This window comes from Nicotiana tabacum, chromosome 22 (genome assembly GCF_000715075.1).
Source record: "Nicotiana tabacum cultivar K326 chromosome 22, ASM71507v2, whole genome shotgun sequence".
NCBI lineage: Eukaryota > Viridiplantae > Streptophyta > Magnoliopsida > Solanales > Solanaceae > Nicotiana > Nicotiana tabacum.
In genome coordinates, this window is record NC_134101.1 from 216,362,732 (window position 1) to 216,383,228 (window position 20,497).

Genomic DNA, 20,497 nt, shown 5'->3' on the forward strand with positions numbered 1-20,497 from the left:
TGTGTAAGACATGAAAGAAAACTAAAATAAGAAAGAGAAATAACTCATTTCAGAGAAAACAAGAGAGGGAGAAAAAATTTGAGAGGGAACCATAGGGGAACTTAACAAAAAATGTGAAAAATGATGAAGAAGGTGAAAAAATAAAGGAGAAAGGTGAAAAAAATAAGAAAGAATGGTGAAAAAATGAGGAAAAAATGTGGATATAAAGGAAATAAGGAGAATATTTAAAAACAAAAACAAATTTGAAAGAGGGTTAGGCTAATTAGCCATTACATTCTAAGATGGATCATTTTGATGGTTTTTTCCGGCCGCCACACGCTCCCGACGAGTTATTACACACGTTATGTCAAGTAAGCGACGAGGGGGGTTTAAATATGAAGGGCAATATAGTTCTGGGGGTTTTGGGGACACCGAATAATTTAAGTGGGAAACTGGTAAAAATATGATAGTTTAAGGGAGTTTTAGTATTTAGGATTAACTCAATCAAATAATAAGAAACTATTTTCAAACAATGTAATAGTAGCATTGATATCGATCAATATAATACAAATTAAGGCTAAATATATAGAAAGTTCCAAAACTTGACAACAATTTTCATTTAGACAGCTCAACTAAGGGTGTGCCTTATCGAACCCTTGAAATATATGTGTGTAAACTTGCCGAAAAAAATTATTTAGATAACTCAACTAAAGAAGCATCCTATTGAATACTTGATATATATGTATAAAATATATAACATACCAGTATAATTTCACAGGTGGAGTCTGGGATATATGTGTAAAATGTATATATATATTAAAATCAACATAATGACATGCCAGGATGTGTGATTCTCACCTGAATTTAAGTCAACACAGTGACATGCCAGGATGTGTGATTCTCACCTGAATTTAAGTGCGCGAATTGACTAATTTCTGCTGATATGGCAAAAATAACGCCCAACATATTCTATCTCTCGGCACCATTTTCTTCCCCTCTCAAATCCACCATTTTTGGCCATCCTCACACACTGTGTTCTTGAGAGCTTTCCTCTTCATCCTTTTTTGTACTCTTCATCTTCTTCACCATTTTTTTCATACATATTCCAAAAAACAAATAGACTCATTTGCAAAAAATAAATAGAGATTATTTCTTAAGACATAAATAAAGGTAAAATAATTAAAAATCATTCTGCCACTAAGCTCCCTCTACGCGTAGCGTCCGGAGAAGAGCCTGGCCACAAAATATTTTACGGCTCGAACCTGTGACCTCTTGCTTATATGACATTAACTTTACCAATTACGCCAAGGCTCTCCTTCAATCTTCCTCTAGCAACTTAGCCAAAAAGATAATTTAATTTCTATGATGGAACATTTTCTTGCTCTTGTAATTCACCTATAAAAACATCTATTTCTTTCTACAAAACTGGTCAAGAAAAACTTGCTTTCTGTTGACTAGAGTTAGTTAACCACGCTGATAAGTTAATTGTATAACTATAGTCAGTTAGTTAGTTAGTACAGAAAGTAGAAGTTAGTTATACTGTAGTTGTAAAAATATATTGTACACCCTGTAATGAAACATAGGCTTGTATCATTCTGTTCTTCTTCTTCTAATATAGAGTTAATTTCTCTCAAGTGTGGGTTTCCTCTACATGTCTTCTTCATCAAGCTTGATCTCCAAATCTATGGCAGCTAACATGGTATCAAAGCCACTGGAGTGAATCGAAGACATCTCTCAAGCTCGCTCTTACTCTCGCTACCTCAATTTCACAACTCTGTGGGAAATTGTCCAATTGTAGCGTGTAGCTGAAAACCTAGGGTTTACTCTTGAAGAAGCAACTGAAAATGGCAATTGGATAAGAAACAACTACTGATAATGCCAATAATGCAGCTGCTACAGCTGTGTTTCCGTCAATTGTCCACAATCATCTACTCTTCCTTCAACCAACAGACACTCCAGGTAACAATCTGATCTCTCTTCAACTTACTGGTTCAAATAATTATGCGATATGGAGTAGGTCTATGAAGATCGGTCTATTAGGGAAGAGTAAGTTAGGCTTTGTGGATGGTCGATTTCCTAAGTTTAAGTTTGATCTTGAACTTCATGATCAGTGGGAGAAAGTGAATGTTGTAGTCCTCTCATGGATAATGAATGCAGTAAATCCAGGATTACTTAGTAGTGTAGTATATGCCTCTAATGCTCATAAGGTTTGGGAAGACTTAAAGGAGAGATTTGACAAGGTAAATGGATCTAGGGTTCTGTATGTCAGTATAAAAATTCATAACCTCACTCAAGGTACTTTGTCAGTTGATGACTACTTCTCCAAGTTGAGAGATCTTTGGGATGAGTTTGATGCAATAATGCCCTGTCCTGGTTGTCCATGTCCTGAATCAAAGAAATATGCCCAACATTTTGAGTATCACAGGCTACTACAATTTTTGATGGGATTGAATGAGTCCTACTCACAGTCAAGGAGTCAGATTATGATGAAGTACCCAATTCCTAGCATTAACAAGGCCTACTCACTATTGATTGATCAAGAAAGTCAAAGGAGTCTGGCTAATTTTACTCAGACTAATCAAACTACTGAAGGCATAGAAGGAGCAGTGTTCTATATTAATAAAAACTCAACAAGTGTATGTGGAAATTTCAAGTTTAGAAAGAATCAAGTGCAGTGTGACTACTGTCACTACAAGGGGCACACAAAGGAGAATTGCTACAAACTTCATGGCTATCCCTCAGACTTCAAGGGAAAAAAGAAAGGGCAGAACTCTGGAGTGTATTCAAATAATGTGAGTGGTTTAGTGTTTCCAAATGCTACTGAACCTGGCAATCAACAAGGTGTTTATGGAACTCAGTCAGGAATACAACAGGTCCAACATGCCTACATGCCTCAGTTTGCTCAAACTACTCCTAATAATAGCCATGATGCTCCTTTCTTCACCAAAGAGCAGTACCAATAGATACTTCAGATCCTAGCCAATGGGAATGAAGAGGGTCCAGAATCATCCAGAAAGTTTGTTGCTACAGGTACTCTAATCACTCTAATTCCCAATTTTCTCAAGCAAAATTGGATTATAGACACAGGAGCCTCAAATCATATGACTTCTCAACTTGATGCACTTACTTCTTGTTAATCAATTCCCAGTTCAGAGAAGTGCAAATTCCAATTACCTACTAGAAATGTAGCTTATGTATCACACAAAGGAACCTCATCACTACTTAAAAATAACAATATTTCAAATGTGCTTTACATTCCAGAATTTAAATACAACCTGCTCTCAGTATCTCAACTCACCAAAGAACTTCAATGCATGGTTGCATTCTTCCCTGACTTCTGTATTTTCCAGGATCTCTACAGTGGTCATGTAAAGGGGATTGGTAAGGAGGAGCATGGCTTATACATACTTCAAGGAGGACTTTCCCAGGATTCATCAGCAACATCAATCAATAAGTGTGCTCACAGAGCTAGCTTAACTGATTATATAGAAGTATGGCATAGAAGACATGCTCCCATTAATGTAATAAGGAAGTTAGATGCTCTTAGTACCCTAAAGAAAGGACCTCAATACTGTCATGTATGTCCAATTGCTAAAGAGTCCAAACTACCTTTTCCTCTAAGTACCTCAGTGTCTAATACTGCATTTGACTTAGTGCATTGTGATATCTGGGGGCCATATAGAGTTCCCTCACATAGTGGTAAGAGGTACTTTGTTACAGTAGTTGATGACTATACCAGATACACTTGGATTTTCTTGCTCAACTTTAAGTCAAAAGTTATAGTTGTACTTAGAGTTTCCTAACTCAAATAAAGAATATGTTTTCAGCTTCCATAAAAGTCTTCAGGACTGATAATGGTAGTGAGTTCTTTAGTAATGAGTTTAAACAATTGCTTTCTACTCTTGGTATATTTCATCAGAGTTCATGTGTTTACACACCTCAACAAAATTGAGTTGTTAAGAGAAAACACAGAACAATTCTAGACATGGCCAGGTCTCTTAGATTTCAGGCAGCTATACCCCTCAGGTTTTGGGGTGAGTGTGTTACCACAGCAGTCTATCTCATCAACAGACTACCCTCTAGAACACTTGGGTATAAATCACCATTTGAGTTGCTCTACTTACATCTTCCTTCTCTGCAACATTTATCTATGCTATGAAGCATGTCCCAGCATTGTTGACAAGTTCTCACCAAGAGCTATTCCTGCTGTGTTCCTTGGTTATTCCTCCTCTCAAAAGGGCTATGTCTTGTATGACTTGAATGCTAAGTCTTTCCTTGTTAACCGAAATGTTGTCTTTTAGGAAGGTATTTTTCCTTTCAAGCACGTGTCATCTTCAGGTAGCATTGTGTTTCCTATATTGGATCTACTACCCTCAACTAGTACAGATCCCAGGCCTTCTGCTGCAGATTCCTCACCTGAAATTAGTCCTTCTCTACCTGAGTCTAACATTACATCTCAAGGAGACTACACTTCACCTCCTGAAGACACTATCACACATATTGTAGCACCAGAGGATCCTCCACCTAATACTCCTCTTGAGGCTGATCTTGCCACTACAGTACCTAGTACAGTGACTGCCCCATCTGATGCTGCTCCTATTCAGGTCAGAAAATCCTCCAGGACCAGTAAACCTCCTATTTGGATGTAAGACTATGTAGTGCAATCATATGCTGCATAGTATCCCTATCCTATTTCTGCTTATGTTAGTTACTCCCATATCACTTCCTCATATAGCAGAGTCTTGGCTGCATATTCATCTGGTTCTGAACCTAAATCCTTTGCTGAGGTAGTTACAGATCCTCAATGGGTGGAGTCTATGAAGCTGGAGATTGCAGCATTGAAGGAAAACAAAACCTGGAGTATAGTTGATTTACCTCCTGGAAAAACTCTTATTAGCTGCATATGGATATTCAAAATCAAGTATAAGGCCTCAGGTGAGGTTGAAAGATACAAGTCCAGACTGGTTGCTAAAAGTTATAGTCAAAAGGAATGTTTAGACTATAGTGAAACCTTCTCTCCTGTGGCTAAAATGGACACAGTTAGATCAATTGTGGCTCTCGCTGCATCTCAGCACTGGATGCTTTATCAGATGGATGTCCATAATGCATTTCTAAACGGTGATTTGGTTGAAGAAGTGTACATGCACATTCCACAAGGGTTTGCAAGCCAGGGGAGACTAAGAAGGTTTGTAAACTTCACAAGTCATTATATGGGCTTAAACAAGCACCAAGACATTGGAATATGAAGCTGACAGAGGTACTTTTGCAGATGGGATTCAAGCAGAGTCATTATGACTATTCATTGTTCATCAGAGAAGCAAATGGTGACACAGTTATTATTCTTGTGTATGTGGATGACTTGTTGATCACAGGGAACAATGATAAGTCATTGCATAATAGCAGGACAGAGTTGCAGAAGAAGTTCAAGATGAAGGACTTAGGGGAGCTAAAAAATTTCCTTGCCATTGAATTTGCCAGATCAAAGGAAGGAATTCTTATGTGCCAAATAAAGTATGCACTTGAATTAATTTCTGAAACAAGTTTAGGTAGAGCAAAGCCCTCTGGTACACCATTGGAGTTGAATCAAAAACTCACATATGTAGAATATGATAAGTGCATTCAGAGTACAAGTCAAGAAGGTGATCAGAAGCTTAAAGACCCTAGATGTTATCAGAGACTTGTTGGAAGGCTGTTATACCTCACCATGACCAGACCAGACCAGACATTGCTTTTGCAGTGCAGGTCCTAAGCCAGTATATGCACTGTCCCAAGATGTCACACATGGAAGCTGCTCTTAGGGTAGTCCGATACATCAAACAAGCATCATGCCAGGAGCTACTTATGCCTGCAGAAAATGCAGACAAGCTGATTGCCTATTGTGATCGTGATTGGGCATCTTGTATAGAGTCGAGGAGATCAGTAACTGGATACTTGGTTAAGTTTGGAAATGCATTGGTGTCTTGGAAGTCAAAGAAGCAAATGACTATGTCCAAAAGTTCAGCTGAGTCAGAGTTCAGAAGTATGGTCTCATGTGCAGCAGAGGTCACCTGGATGATAGGACTACTCAAGGAACTTGGAGTGAAGATTCAACAGCCTATAAGCCTGATATGTGACAGCAAGGCTGCTATACAAATAGCAGTTAACCCTATCTTCCATAAAAGAACTAAACATATTGACATTAATTGTCATTTTGTTAGAGAAAAAAATTTGTGAAGGATTGTTGAAGACACAATATGTGCATACGAAAGATCAACTAGCAGATATACTTACAAAGAGTTTGGGGAAGTTTCAACATGAATAGCTGATGAATCAATTAGGAGTGAAAAATGTATATAAACCATCAGCTTGAGGGGGAGTATTGACTAGAGTTATTTAACCAAGCTGATAAGTTAATTGTATAACTTTAGTCAGTTAGTTAGTATAGTAAATAGAAGTTAGTTATATTGTAGTTGTATAAATATACTGTACACCCTATAATGAAACACACGCTTTTATCATTTTGTTCTTCTTCTTCAAATACAGAGTTCAGTTTCTCTCAAGTGTGGGTTTCCTCTGCATGTCTTCTTCCTCAAGCTTGATCTCCAGATGTATGGCAGCTATCACTTTCCTCTTTGGGAACTCCCTCTATTATTGGATATCTCGGATGTGCCCTTCATAAGATCAATGCATCTAGCAGACTACAAGCTCCAAATGCAATGCATATTTTGCTCTATCAACTTTAACACCAAACATTAGAAAGCATTTTCCAAATATATTTTTCACCCACCAATCAAACATCGGAAATAAGAACCATTTATTTTTTCAGGAAAGTTTCTCCATGAAAAGTATTTTCCTTCGTACAATACTCGCCCGCAAATTTTCTCGGAGCTTAAATTCAAAGGAGTTAGTGTTGCGGAAGCCAAATGTATATAGTGTGAATAAGTCACAACTACTATACCAAAAATTATGACAGCCACCAAATAATAAATAAGACAATAAAACAACAATAAAGGAAACACCAGAATTTACGAGGTTCGGCTAATTTTGCCTACTCCTCGGACACAACCAATATTTTATTCCACTCCAAAAATACAAGTGAAATAATACTAAAGAGAGAAGATACAAATGTCTTAAACAGATGAGAAGGCAAATGAGAGGTGTGTTTCAATCCTAAACATTAGGCCTTCTTTTATAGGGGAAAAATCCCCTCCAAACTTAACTCCCAACCAATGTGGGACTTTGGCATTTTGCCAAACTTCAACAAATCTCCACCTTGGCAAAATTCCACATTTTCAATTCTCTCTAAATAACAAATTTTGGTTGTGTCTTCATCTTCAATCTTCAGTGTTCAACAATGTTGATCAAATCCAAACAATGTTGAAACTTGACCGCAGTCACCACCTTTGTCAGCATATCAGCAGGATTCTCTGTAGTATGAATTTTCTTCACCGTGACTCCACCTTCTTCTATGATTTCTCGTACGAAATGATACCGAACATCAATGTGCTTCGTCCTTGCATGATAAACTTGGTTCTTCGCTAATTGAATAGCACTTTGACTATCACAAAAAATTGTGATACCTTTTTGTTCAACACCAAGCTCCTTTAGCAATCCTTGAAGCCAAATTGCCTCTTTCACAGCATCTGTAATAGCCATGTACTCTGCCTCTGTTGTAGACAAAGCAACTGTTGACTGCAAAGTAGACTTCCAACTAACTGGTGCCTTTGCAAAAGTAAACACATAACCAGTAGTTGATCTTCGTTTGTCCATATCACCCGCAAAATCTGAGTCACAATATCCAACTACAGACTGATTGTCTTCCTGCTCAAAAACTAACCCGACATCTACAGTATTATGAATATACCGTAAAATCCACTTCACAGCTTGCCAATGCTCCTTCCCTGGATTGTGCATATATCTGCTAATAACTCCAACAGCTTGTGAAATGTCAGGCCTTGTGCAAACCATTGCATACATCAAGCTACCAACAACATTTGCGTATGGTACCTTTGACATATACTCTCGTTCAGCTTCATCCATTGGCGACATAGTAGTACTTAGCTTAAAATGGGAAGCAAGTGGAGTACTAACTGGCTTAGTCTTGTCATCTATGCCAAAACGTTGAAGTACTCTCTTCAAATATTCCTTTTGAGATAAACAGAGTTTCTTTGAACGTCTATCTCTAATTATCTCCATGCCAAGAATTTTCTTTGCCTCACCCAAATCCTTCATCTCGAACTCCTTCTTCAGTTGAATCTTCAACTTATCAATTTCTTCCAAATTCTTGGAAGCTATCAACATATCATCAACATATAGGAGAAGATATACAAAGGAACCATCTTTAAGCTTGTGCAAATACACACAATGATCGTATTTGCTTCTCTTGTACCCTTGCCGCAACATAAACTCGTCAAATCGCTTGTACCATTGTCTAGAAGATTGTTTCAATCCGTACAACGATTTTTCAAGTTTGCACACCATATTTTCTTTTCCAGCAACTTTGAATCCTTCTGGCTGAGTCATGTAGATTTCCTCCTCCAAGTTTCCATGTAAAAACGCAGTTTTTACATCCATCTGAACTAGTTCCAAATCCAATTGTGCTACCAAAGCCAACATAATTCTAATGGAGGAATGTTTTACAACTGGAGAAAACACTTCATTGTAATCAATTCCCTCCTTTTGAGCATATCCTTTGGCCACCAATCTTGCTTTGTAGCGAACATCTAATTGGTTAGGAAATCCTTCTTTCTTTGCAAATACCCATTTGCACCCAATTGCTTTCTTTCCCTTCGGGAGATTGGCCAATCTCCATGTATGATTCTGATGAAGGGACTGTATTTCATCATTCATGGCAATCCTCCACTTATCTTCTTCTGAACTTTGGACAGCGTCTTTGTAAGTAGTAGGAACATCATCAGCTACAATTGAGGTTGCACAAGCAACCGTCTCTATGAGACGAACAGGTTTCGTTATTGTTCTTTTTGGCCTGCTGGTTGCTATTGATTCAAGTTGTTGTTGAGATTCCTGAGTTGGAATCTCCTCTACTGGCTCTCCTTCCAGAGGGTAATTTTCATTTGTTTCCTCCTCTGCTTCTTGTGTAGGAAAAATAAATTTTCCCTCAAACTCCACCTGCTTAGAAGCACCTTCATTTTGTTTGGTATCTTCTGTTACCTTATTTACCATAGCAAATTCATCAAAGGTAACATCTCTGCTGAACATTACTTTCTTTGTCATAGGACACCATAAGCGATATCCTTTGACTCCAGAAGTAATTCCCATAAAAATAGCCTTCTTTGCCCTTGGATCCAATTTTGACTCCGTCACATGATAATATGCAGTTGAGCCAAACACGTGCAAAGAGTTATAATCTACAGCAGGTTTTCCGTACCATTTTTCAAATGGTGTTTTGCCATCAATAGCAGCAGATGGTAGACGATTAATGAGGTGTCATGCATATGTAATTGCCTCAGCCCAAAATTCTTTGCCCAAGCCAGCATTGGACAACATACACCGTACCTTCTCCAGCAAGGTCCGGTTCATACGTTCTGCCACTCCATTCTGTTGTGGTGTATGTCTAACAGTGAAGTGTCGGATGATGCCATCATTTTCACAGACCTTATTGAAATGATCATTTTTGTATTCACCTCCATTGTCTGTGCGAATACACTTGATTCTCCTGCCTGTCTGATTCTCCACCATCATCTTCCATTTGAGAAAAATTCCCAACACTTCATCTTTGCTCTTCATTGTATACACCCATACTCTTCGGGAAAAATCATCAACAAAGGTTACAAAATAGTGCTTCCCACCCAATGAAGGTGTTTTGGAAGGACCCCAAACATCAGAGTGTACATAATCCAAAATGCCTTTAGTATTATGGATCGCTGTACCAAATTTAACCCTTGTCTGTTTCCCTTTAACACAATGCTCACAAAACTCCAAGTTGCAAGCCTTTACTCCTTTTAACAATCCTTGATCTGATAGAGTTTTCAAGGATTTTCCTCCAGCATGTCCCAAGCGCATGTGCCATAGCTTGGTTGTTTCTGCCTCTTTGTCGTCACTGGATGTTACTGTCGCTGTCCCAATAACTGTACTGCCACGATAGCGGTACATATTATTATTCTTCCGATTAGCCTTCATTACCACTAGTGCACCGGAGCATACTCTCATCACTCCATTTTCTGCAATGATTTTGAACCCTTTTGATTCTAGGGCTCCCACAGAGATGAGATTCTTCTTCAAATCCGGTACATATCGAACATCTATCAATGTTCTGATCATTCCATCATGATTCCTTAATCGTATTGAACCAATGCCATATGAGGTAAGAGGGCTGTTATCCGCTGTGTGGATGACTCCATATTCTCCTTCTTGAAATTCCACGAACCAGTCCCTGTTGGGACACATATGATAGCTACAAGCCGAGTCCATCAACCATATGTCTGATGATGTTGATGACTCTGTTGTAACTAATGAGAAGTCTGAATCATCACAATCAGCTACATTTGAATCCATAATAGCCTTTCCATTGTTATGTTTGGCCTTATTCTTCAACTTCGGACAGTCTTTCTTCCAGTGCCCTTTTTCTCGACAAAAGGCACATTCATCTTTGCTGGGTCTGGATCTTGACTTGGATCTTCCCTTCTTTGTCCTCGTTTGATTTTGAGGACGACCCCTCACAAACAGTGCTTCTCCTTCTCCGCCCTTCTGTTTTTCTCGCTTTCTTTGTTCATAGCTGTACAAAGCTGAACAAACTTCTCTAAGAGAAATTTCGTCATTTCCATGGAGTAGAGTAGTTTCAAGGTGCTCGTACTCATCAGGAAGTGACGCCAACAACATTAAGGCCAAGTCACCATCATCATAAGTTGTATCCATATTTTGCAAATCTGTGACCAACTTATTGAAACTGGTGATATGTTCATTCATCGTGGTACCAGGAACATAGGTGAAGTGAAACAGTCTCTTCTTCATGTACAATTTATTTTGACTGTTTTTCTTCAAAAATTTATCCTCCAGTGCTTTCCATAATTTACTTGCAGAAGTTTCCTTTGTGTATGGATATTTCTGCTCTCTAGCAAGGTAGGATCGAATGGTACCGCAAGCAACACGGTTGATAATTCTCCAATCTTCTTCTCCAATAACATCTGGTTTCTTTTCTTCAATGGCCAGATCTAGCCCTTGTTGAAAAAGGACATCTAGAACCTCGCCTTGCCACATCCCAAAATGTCCGGACCCGTCAAAAATTTCTACCGCAAATTTCGCATTTGACACAATTCTTGTCATAAGCGAAGATGCCAATGATGACGTATTGTTGACACTTGATGTAGATTCTTCTTGTTTATTGTCTCCCATATTTGACACAAATATTATTTAATAGCTGACGACACAAATCAAGATTATTTCCTTTCTGATGTAGAAGATCAGACTAAGCTGCAACTACAGAGCATACTCAGACAGAACCTTGACTCAGTTACCAAGATAAATCTTTTCTGATGTGGAAGATCAGACTATGCTGCAACCACAGAGCATACTTAGACAGTACCTTGGCTCTGATACCAATTGTTGCGGAAGCCAAATGTATATAGTGTGAATAAGTCACAACTACTATACCAAAAATTATGACAGCCACCAAATAATAAATAAGACAATAAAACAACAATAAAGGAAACACCAGAATTTACGAGGTTCGGCTAATTTTGCCTACTCCTCGGACACAACCAATATTTTATTCCACTCCAAAAATACAAGTGAAATAATACTAAAGAGAGAAGATACAAATATCTTAAACAGATGAGAAGGTAAATGAGAGGTGTGTTTCAATCCTAAACATTAGGCCTTCTTTTATAGGGAAAAAATCCCCTCCAAACTTAACTCCCAACCAATGTGGGACTTTGGCATTTTGCCAAACTTCAACAGTTAGTGCCTCATTTGCATCACGCTATCCACTGCTATGCCTGACTTAGCCCTGAAGCTATATATGAAAAAATAGAAAAAGTGATGATACTTTCTTTTGCAATGGGGAGTTTCTAATATCCAGATATTTTGATAAAGTTCTAGCATTCAGATATTCTCAGATGCAAGAACTTGTTGGGATGATAACTAGAAAACAAAAGTGTCGTTAGAGATTGCTATAGTTTGTGAGAAAGTGGTTTTGTGATGAGTTTAAGTTCTATAAATCAACGGTGTAAAAAATACACACAATTAAGTCAGGTATAAGGTAATTAATTGATTAATTAACCTACTCTCAGAGATTAAAACTATATTGATAAGTATTAAGTAGTATAAAAGAATCTTTACACATGTATATAACATAAATCCTTTGATGATTTTGTGATGAACGTTAGGAGATAATAGAGGGATAGCTGCAATGACAGACCAAAATGCACTTCGATATATGAGGTGCAACTTTTCTTTTTTTTTTTGGTTTCTCACCCGGTGTCCGGTATCCGCATTGGAGCACGATTATATCCGGATTTGCGCTGCGTAGGGCCCCATTCAGGGGAAAGCGCTCCCTACCAAAGATTTTTCCATATCCATGGCTCGAACTCAAAACCTCTGGTTATGGGAAGAGCAGTCCCATCCTCTACACCAAATCTTTTGGTGGTGAGGTGCAACTTGTGTCAGCACATACTAATGTGTCTTCAGAAAAGAAATGTCTTCAGAATCTGCTTTCAGCCTCTAATACTGATGTGTTGGCCCAAAATGAATTGTATTCCCAGGTTATTATTTGCACCCTGCAAAGAAGATTATAATGGTCAAAGTAATTGGAGAAAGAAATAAAAATGAAGTTAATAAAAAAGTCTATACTCACAGATTATTCATCGATACCACTGGGAAAGGACCTGAAGCTTGTCCTCTCCCATCATATCTGCAACATATTGCTTAATCTCTAGAGCTGAATCTTCAAGATGAGGGCTCTTGACCAGTTTGATACAACTTAATGAAGCAATATCCCCAAAACTGGACGGGATCTCTTCAAGCCTATTACATTCCGCCAGGATTAATTGCTCAAGAACGGGAAATGATTCCTCTCCAACTTGCCATTTGGAAAGACGCACCATATACAACTCCAAATATTTGAGATTCTTGAACGTGTCTTCTTCTACGACGTTCCATTCTTCTTCCTGAATCATTGTGCGGTTCAGAGTCAGGTTTTGAAGGTTAGGCAGTGTCGCGATTTTTGACAGTGAACCAGATGACAGATAAAACTCTTCCATTGTCAACCGTTTCAAACTTGAAGGGAAGCAAAAATCCTTCGTGGCTTTTGGAAATTGGGAATCTAAACGACGATGCCTTGCATTGATTTCTTCAAGTTGATTAAGGACATCCAATTGTGGAAACCAATTGCACTCTGCTGAAGAATCCCATGATTCTACAATTTCACAGTCAAGCTTTTGAAGATTAGGAAACCTTTTAAAAATATCCTCTGTGTCTTTCGAATAGGAAATCTTGAGCTGCTCTATTATTCTCAGCTTTTCTAACTTTGAGTTTGTGTCCTCAACTAAAAATATTGGTTCATCTGTATCCAAATCAAAGAAAGAACAATAATAGATACTCATATGTCGCAACTTTGCAAGATTCCAAATTATAGGTAGTAGTGCCATGGTTGATCTACTGTTACGCACCACCAGAGTTTCCAGATTCCAGAGGTTTGACAATGATGACGGGAGAGCTTTAACATTCATCCCAATGTGTAAGTACCGCAAATGAACTAGCAAGCCTATTTCATTCAGCAAAGAATCTTCCATAAAAACTTGAGCGATGTCTAATACTCTAAGAAGCCTCAAGTCTCTTAAGTGAACTAGTACGGCTGTTTTATCCACCAATAAACCAAAGGGTGGCCAATCTGTATGATCAGCCTTCAAAGAAAGGAGGTATTTACCGGAAACCTTTTTCTTTTCTGCATGATTTTGTTCAAGGAGACTATAATGGAAAGTAACGGTCATTCGACGTGGCATCAGATCTGAAGCACAAGATAGAGCACTTGAACCTATCGAGTGAAAGAACCTTTCCTTTGTGGCTTTTACCTGACAAAAGTCATGCACTAGATCATGAATTTTGCAAGTTGTCCTATATTCACTTTTCATTACCATTACCAAGCTACTCGAAATCAAAGCTTCCAAATAAACATTCATTTCTTCTTCCACACTCTTCATCTCTGTATGTTCTACAAGTCCTTCTGCAGTCCATAGATCTTGTAAACTAGAGACTTCAATTTGTTCGTCCTTTGGATAACTTCCCAGGTAAAGCAAGCACGACTTTACGTGGTCAGGTAAATGGTCATAACTTAATTGTATAATTTTCATGACCTCCAATTCATTTTCAAGAATGAAGGAATTCAAATTATTTAGAACTTCAAGCCACAAAGTCTTTTTCTTTTCCTTCGCTGCAATGACTCTAGCGATAAGATCAGCCACCAAAGGAAGCCCTTGACATTTCCGGGCTATTTCTTTTCCAACCCTCAATAGTTCATCAGGGCAACTTTCTTCTCCAAAAATCCTCTTCTCTAATAACTCCCAACTTTCATCTAGTCTGAGCAAACGAAGATAAAGAGGCTCACAATGGTGTTTTCCGTGCAAAGCCACTTCCTTTTTTCGACTGGTTAAAATAATTCTACTTCCTTTTTTAACTTTAGGAAAAGGTCGTGTTAACTCATCCCATGTTGCAATATCCCATACGTCATCCAAAACAATAAGGTACCTCCTCCCATAAAGTTTTCTTCGCAGCTCATCAGCAACATCAATATCCTCATTGAACTTCTCATTCGAACCAGTAACTTGATTAACAATTTTATGTAATAACTTCCTCCCATCATGTTCTTGATCAATGGTGCACCATGCAAGAATGTCGAAATGACTAACAACAGACTCATCATTATATACTCTATAAGCCAAAGTAGTTTTTCCCAGCCCTGCCATTCCAATGATTGAAATGACATCTATCTCTGCTGGTCCGCAGATAAGCTTCCTAATTATCCAGTCTTTCTCCTCCTCAAAACCTACAATTACTTGATTGACTATTGCCGAGTTTCTTAATATTGGCCTGTTGGGGGAGTTTACAACAATGAGGCTCCTGTTCTTGGGAATCTTCTTCGACAAATTAAATACCTCTTCTTTGATAATCTTGATCTTCTCTATGGTATCAGGAAGTAAGAAGATAAGATGCAAGAGACCATGATCTCTTACAAGAATTGAATTAATGGCATGTTCCGCCTCATATGCTACATTTAAAGCATGTATCCAGTTATCTTGACACAATTCTTGCTCAACATTCACGAAGAAAGATCTTGTCAATTCTATGTATTCTTTCACCAGTGCAATTTCTTCCTTTATCAAAGCAACTGAATAAGAATTAGAATTGAGCAAATCATTTAGGTTTATGAGCAGAAGATTCATGAAGAGTGGTCCGTCACTCATGGGGAAGCACAATTGAGATAAGCTTGGAACTTTCAAGTAAACATGTTTGAGATCTTCCTTTAAGAGTTCAATATTTTCTAGCAAATCCAGAGTTATAATGTTACTTTCATTGATATTCTCTTCATTTCTTGATTTCTCTTCTAAGTGGAGAACAAGAGTTGCTACCTCCCTAGTAAGTGCTCCCACACGTGCAATGAGATCAAACAATTTGTCATGATGAATAATGCCCTTAGGCATATCAGTAAGAATAATCAAGAGGAACTCTATCATGACATGAAGGTTTCGAGCTGAAGTGCTAGAGGTAATAACATTTACCATGTGCTCTTGTAGATGAATCAGATACTCTCGAAGAATATCCGGAGAGGCTTCTAGGAGCTGCTTAATGAAGCGTCCAACTTCTGCTGATTTTGAAGCTTTCAAATCTGTAGAACATATGTGCATAAACTCCAAAGCAACAGGAATAATCTTCACAAGTAGATGAGCTAGCATGACTGGAGAGGGACCAAGTGTATTAAGAAAGTCCAAATTGAAGTATCCTACTCTCTCAGCCATAAGCTGAATCTGAGGTAAGACATATTCAACTATCTCATGCTCAATGCAACCATTTAATTTCAACCCAAGGAAATCCTTTACATTGTTTAGTAGATTCCGAAGAACTTCATATTGAGGCAAAAAAGAAGAGCAGAGCTCCGGATAGGCAACTATCCCATGTAATTTCGCGAGGAGGGCATCCCAAGGTTCAACCAACTGCTCCACAGTCATGGTGACACTTGATTTAAGATGATGCTGTGAGCTGATACAACTTCTTATATTTTCCAGGAGGCGAGGAATGACCTGATCCATGTTATATTTAACCAACATGTCATATCCATTCCCATAGAAAATTGACTTGAGCAGATCTTCAAGATGTTGTGTTTCATTTGACATCTCGGCACTTAAACCATCCAAATTGGAATAAGAAAGCTGGATAGATTTCCACATTGATTTCAGCTGCAATTTCAGCTTTTCAATTTGATCCATGTCAAGAGCAGTTTGATCTTTTGCATTCTTTAACCTCCTTATGAAATCCAGAATACTGACAATGTCCTCGAGAAGTTCAGCAAATGACACCTGCCAAAAATCCGACATATCCACGAGATGAGTATTGCAGATATGCAAATGCTAAAATGGATGTACAGTTATACAAGATTAGATAAGATTAAAAGTGATCATGTTTACCAAAAGGTTCAAGTAGCATGCATTGAAGATAAAGTGAGAGAAGGTCCCCTTGAGATGCATGGTTTGATCATGTCTTGCACTGACCTACGGATGCACCAGTTTGTATGTGTGAAACTATAGTGAGTGAAGGTACTAAAAGGGGACGAAGTAGACCTAAAATCACATAAGAAATTGCCTTGAAAGATCTACAATTTCTTGGGATTAATACAAACCTAGCTAAAAATTGGGCACAATAAAAGAAAAACGTCCATATAGGTGATAACTTCTGGTTGGAAGTAGGATTTAGTGTTGTTAGAGAAATGTTTTTTTAATTATTATTATTATTATTATTATTATTATTATTATTATTTTACATATCTTCAACTTACTTTTTTTTTTATTTGGTATGATAACGATATAAGTTGAGCTTAAATAGAAAAGTGAAGATTCATACATAGCAACCCCAATTTGTTACATGTGATTGAGACGTGACAGTTGGTGTTGTTGTAAAATTTGTATTTTAGTCAATTTAGAACTAAAAATGATGTCATAATTAGCTACTTTTTAGTAAGATAAAGTCTAATTTATCTATACTTAATAAAAGTCAGAGTCTTAATCAATCAGATCTCAATCATTATGCATGTTTATCTTTTAGGTTTGAATTTTAATCATTCAAATCTCAACCATTAATGTGTGTTATTTTTTGTTATTTTTCTTTTACAACAATGTATTGGATCTAGATTGATTTGAATGATTACCATGGGTCTGAATAGGTTTGTATGATTAAAATCTATAACATAGACTTAATTTCATTAAAATGCTATCACATATTCATTATTAACTGCCGCCACCACCTACCATTACCAACTACCACCATGCCACCACCACCATCGCTGCCACGCCACCATCATCCCCAATCATAGTCGTCATCATTATCGACCACCCTTAAACTATTCGTGGTCTTAATTACCCCCCTCAACTAGGCCTTTTGAGAGTCATTACCCCCCTGGACGCTGATGTGGCAAATTGTGTGGGTGCACTTGCCTGCCACGTGGATTTTTCTGTATATGTGGCATTTTTTGAAAAATAAAATATATTTTTACCTTTTTAAGTATGTTACTTTTTTATATAATTTTTTCGAATACAATTAATAATATTATTTGGATAGAACTACATTATTTAGGCTAAATTTTTTTATTTGGCTAAAAATAATAAAGTTTTAGTTAATCTTTTTTTTTTAAATTTGACCTGAAATTAAAGATTTAGACAATTGAAATAAATAGTCAAGGCATCTAAACAGTTACAAAAATACATAGTTTGAAATTAATTATTTTGGCTATAATTTTTTATATTGCTCTAAATTATGGTGCTCTAAAAATATAATTTTTATATATTTTACCTGAAAAAGAAATATACTTTTGAAATTTATATATTTATAACTTTTTAGATGAATTGACTATTTATTTCAATTGTTTAAATCTTTATTTTCAGGTCAAATTCAAAAAAAGATTAACAAAAACATTATTATTTTTAGCCAAATAAAAAAATTTAGCCTAAATGGTGTAGTTCTATCCAAGTTTTATTATAAATTATATTCGAAAAAAATTATCTGAAAAATAACATACTTAAAAAGGTAAAAATATAAAAAAAATTCAAAAAAAATGGCACATATACAAAAAAATCAACGTGGCATGTGAGTGCACCCACACAATTTGCCACATCAGCATTCAGGGGGTAATGACTCTCAAAAGGCCTAGTTGAGGGGGTAATTAAGACCACGAATAGTTTAGGGCTGTAACTAATAATTCGTGACAAGTTTAGGGGGTGGTAAGGTATTTTGCCTTGACTATTTAACAAGCACCACCAATAGTTGTCACTACCACTTGCCGTTACAATCATCCGCACCAACCACTTTTACCATAATTTCCGTCATATTTCGCCAACCACTAGTATCAACTACCACCACCACCAACTACGACCATCAACCACTACCATTAACTAGTATTGTCGGCCACCAACACAACTCAAAACCATTATCATCAACTGCCACCACCATCACCAACCACAATTGCTACTCGGCACCCAGCCACCCACAACAATCACCATTAGCTATCATCACCACAATCACGCTATAAATTATTTTTTTCTAATATTTTGTTGATATAGTTTTAAGATTAGTTAGTTTTTTATTTGAATGTTATAGTTTATTAAATTTCAATAATGAGAAATTTTATACATTTAAATGTTAAGAAAATAAATAATCATAATTATTTTGTATTCAGATCTTACTACAACATCATAATATTCAGATGTATATTTAGATTCAAAAGTATTAATCTTAATACACATCTTAATATTCAGATATATATTCAGATTATACATCTTAAACTTTAAAGAGAAAAACTAATGGGGCCTAATAGAAATTGTGTTTACCGGCATTTTTCCCAAAACACATGAAATACTAATTATCAGCCTTTTTCTCCAAACACATGAAATGCTAACTATCAGCTTTAGTATTTCTTTCCAAACACATAACAACTTCTTTATAAAATTTGTTTCAACATTTAAATGTACTTTTTAGCACTTTGAACTTGTTGAGCATATTACTATCTACGTGACTAAGAGCCCCAACAACTCAGGTACAACGACGTAGTTATCAAGGGCGTGCTCTACCACACCAATCGGCTTCTAAATCATCTACGTTTTAGGAAAGTGATACTTTTTAGAGTCTAATTATCACGAAAAATATTTTCAAATGGATGCTTACAAGTTTTATATATGCCATTTCATATTATGAACTTTTGGACAACAACTCTTAAAAACTTTGCATAATATTCCAAGTCAATATTAGCTTTAATATAACATATAATATGACATACCAATGATAATGAGTTTTCTGCTTCCATGATTATAATTTTCACTAGTCAAGTGCCAAAGTAGCTTTTCTTTCCCTTCCTTTCAAGTTTTCAAGATCTGCATAAAAGCGCAAAAAGGTTTATCAGGAGAAAAGAAGAGCAAGAAATAGAAACAAAATACAGCCGGATATCTCAAGCAAAAGAGTGGATTGAATTGGGATACAAATAAATTATTAAAAGCTGTTTGAAAAATTTTACCTTGAAAACAACTGATTGTTCATCTTGAAAGAAGAAAACAGAAGCCAATGGAGAGAGAGAACAGTGTGAAGAAAAAGAAGAAGCAAGAAATAAATTCAACAAGAATTTGGCTGCTGCTTAAATGAAATTTAGACCAATAAAACCAAAAATAAACCTTTCTTGCTATCTATTTTTCACAAGGGAAAATGAAAATCTCAGATTAATTTCCATAGAAGAAAGCAAACTAGAAAGGAAGAAAATAAGAGACCTTCAACATAATGTTATAATCTTACCTTTTGGCAGCTTAAAGTTCAGCAAATCACGAATAAGTTATTACTACAAGTTTAGAAACTTTTGAGAAAAACATTGGAGTGGTATATGAGAAGTTGAAATAATTGCTAATAAAAGTTATTAAAAGTTGAGTAAGCTCTGGGATTCAAAATGATATGTGAGAAGTTGAAATAATTGCTAAAAGACAACTTGGACGGCCACCATTAGAAAGAAGAATCAAATACGGATCAAGATTATAATACAATTTCATGACTTCTTAAGTTGTATAAGGTCGAAATCGGAGAGCTCGATTTCGAAGACTTGATCATACCCCGAGCTCGAGTTCGGGAAGCTCGAAGTAAGAATCGAGCCTGTCCGGGATGTGCGCACCTCGAGCAGCAAATCGGAGACCCGTCATGATCTGCCTCGAGGGCAGTACAATTCTGATGACACTCAAGAAAGAACGGGAATTTTTCAAGGACATGTGGATCAGGGCATAAATTATGGGATAAGATTTGTACGAAATAGTACAAGTCCGTACTAGGTTGTTATACAGTTGTACCA

General features: G+C 36.9%; 2 protein-coding genes across 3 annotated transcripts; one reads left to right on the top strand and one right to left on the bottom strand.

Moving 5' to 3' along the window:
• The first annotated feature begins 2,000 nt into the window (after positions 1-2,000).
• On the top strand, positions 2,001-2,942 carry LOC142176264 (uncharacterized). Its single transcript, XM_075243395.1, has one exon. It carries the CDS (start codon positions 2,001-2,003, stop codon positions 2,940-2,942), a length of 942 nt encoding a protein of 313 aa, XP_075099496.1.
• A 9,298-nt stretch (positions 2,943-12,240) lies between these two features.
• On the bottom strand, positions 12,241-20,173 carry LOC107766917 (putative late blight resistance protein homolog R1A-3). 2 transcript variants are annotated; one of them, XM_016585815.2, is made up of 5 exons: positions 19,957-20,173; positions 19,451-19,544; positions 16,593-16,676; positions 12,770-16,484; positions 12,241-12,692 (listed from the first exon to the last, which is right to left on the bottom strand). In XM_016585815.2, exons 2-4 carry the CDS (start codon positions 19,475-19,477, stop codon positions 12,777-12,779), a joined length of 3,819 nt encoding a protein of 1,272 aa, XP_016441301.1. In that variant the 5' UTR covers positions 19,478-19,544; positions 19,957-20,173; the 3' UTR covers positions 12,241-12,692; positions 12,770-12,776. The 2 variants fall into 2 exon arrangements, with proteins under 2 accessions (XP_016441301.1, XP_016441303.1); XM_016585817.2 differs by lacking the exon at positions 16,593-16,676.
• Positions 20,174-20,497: the final 324 nt, after the last annotated feature.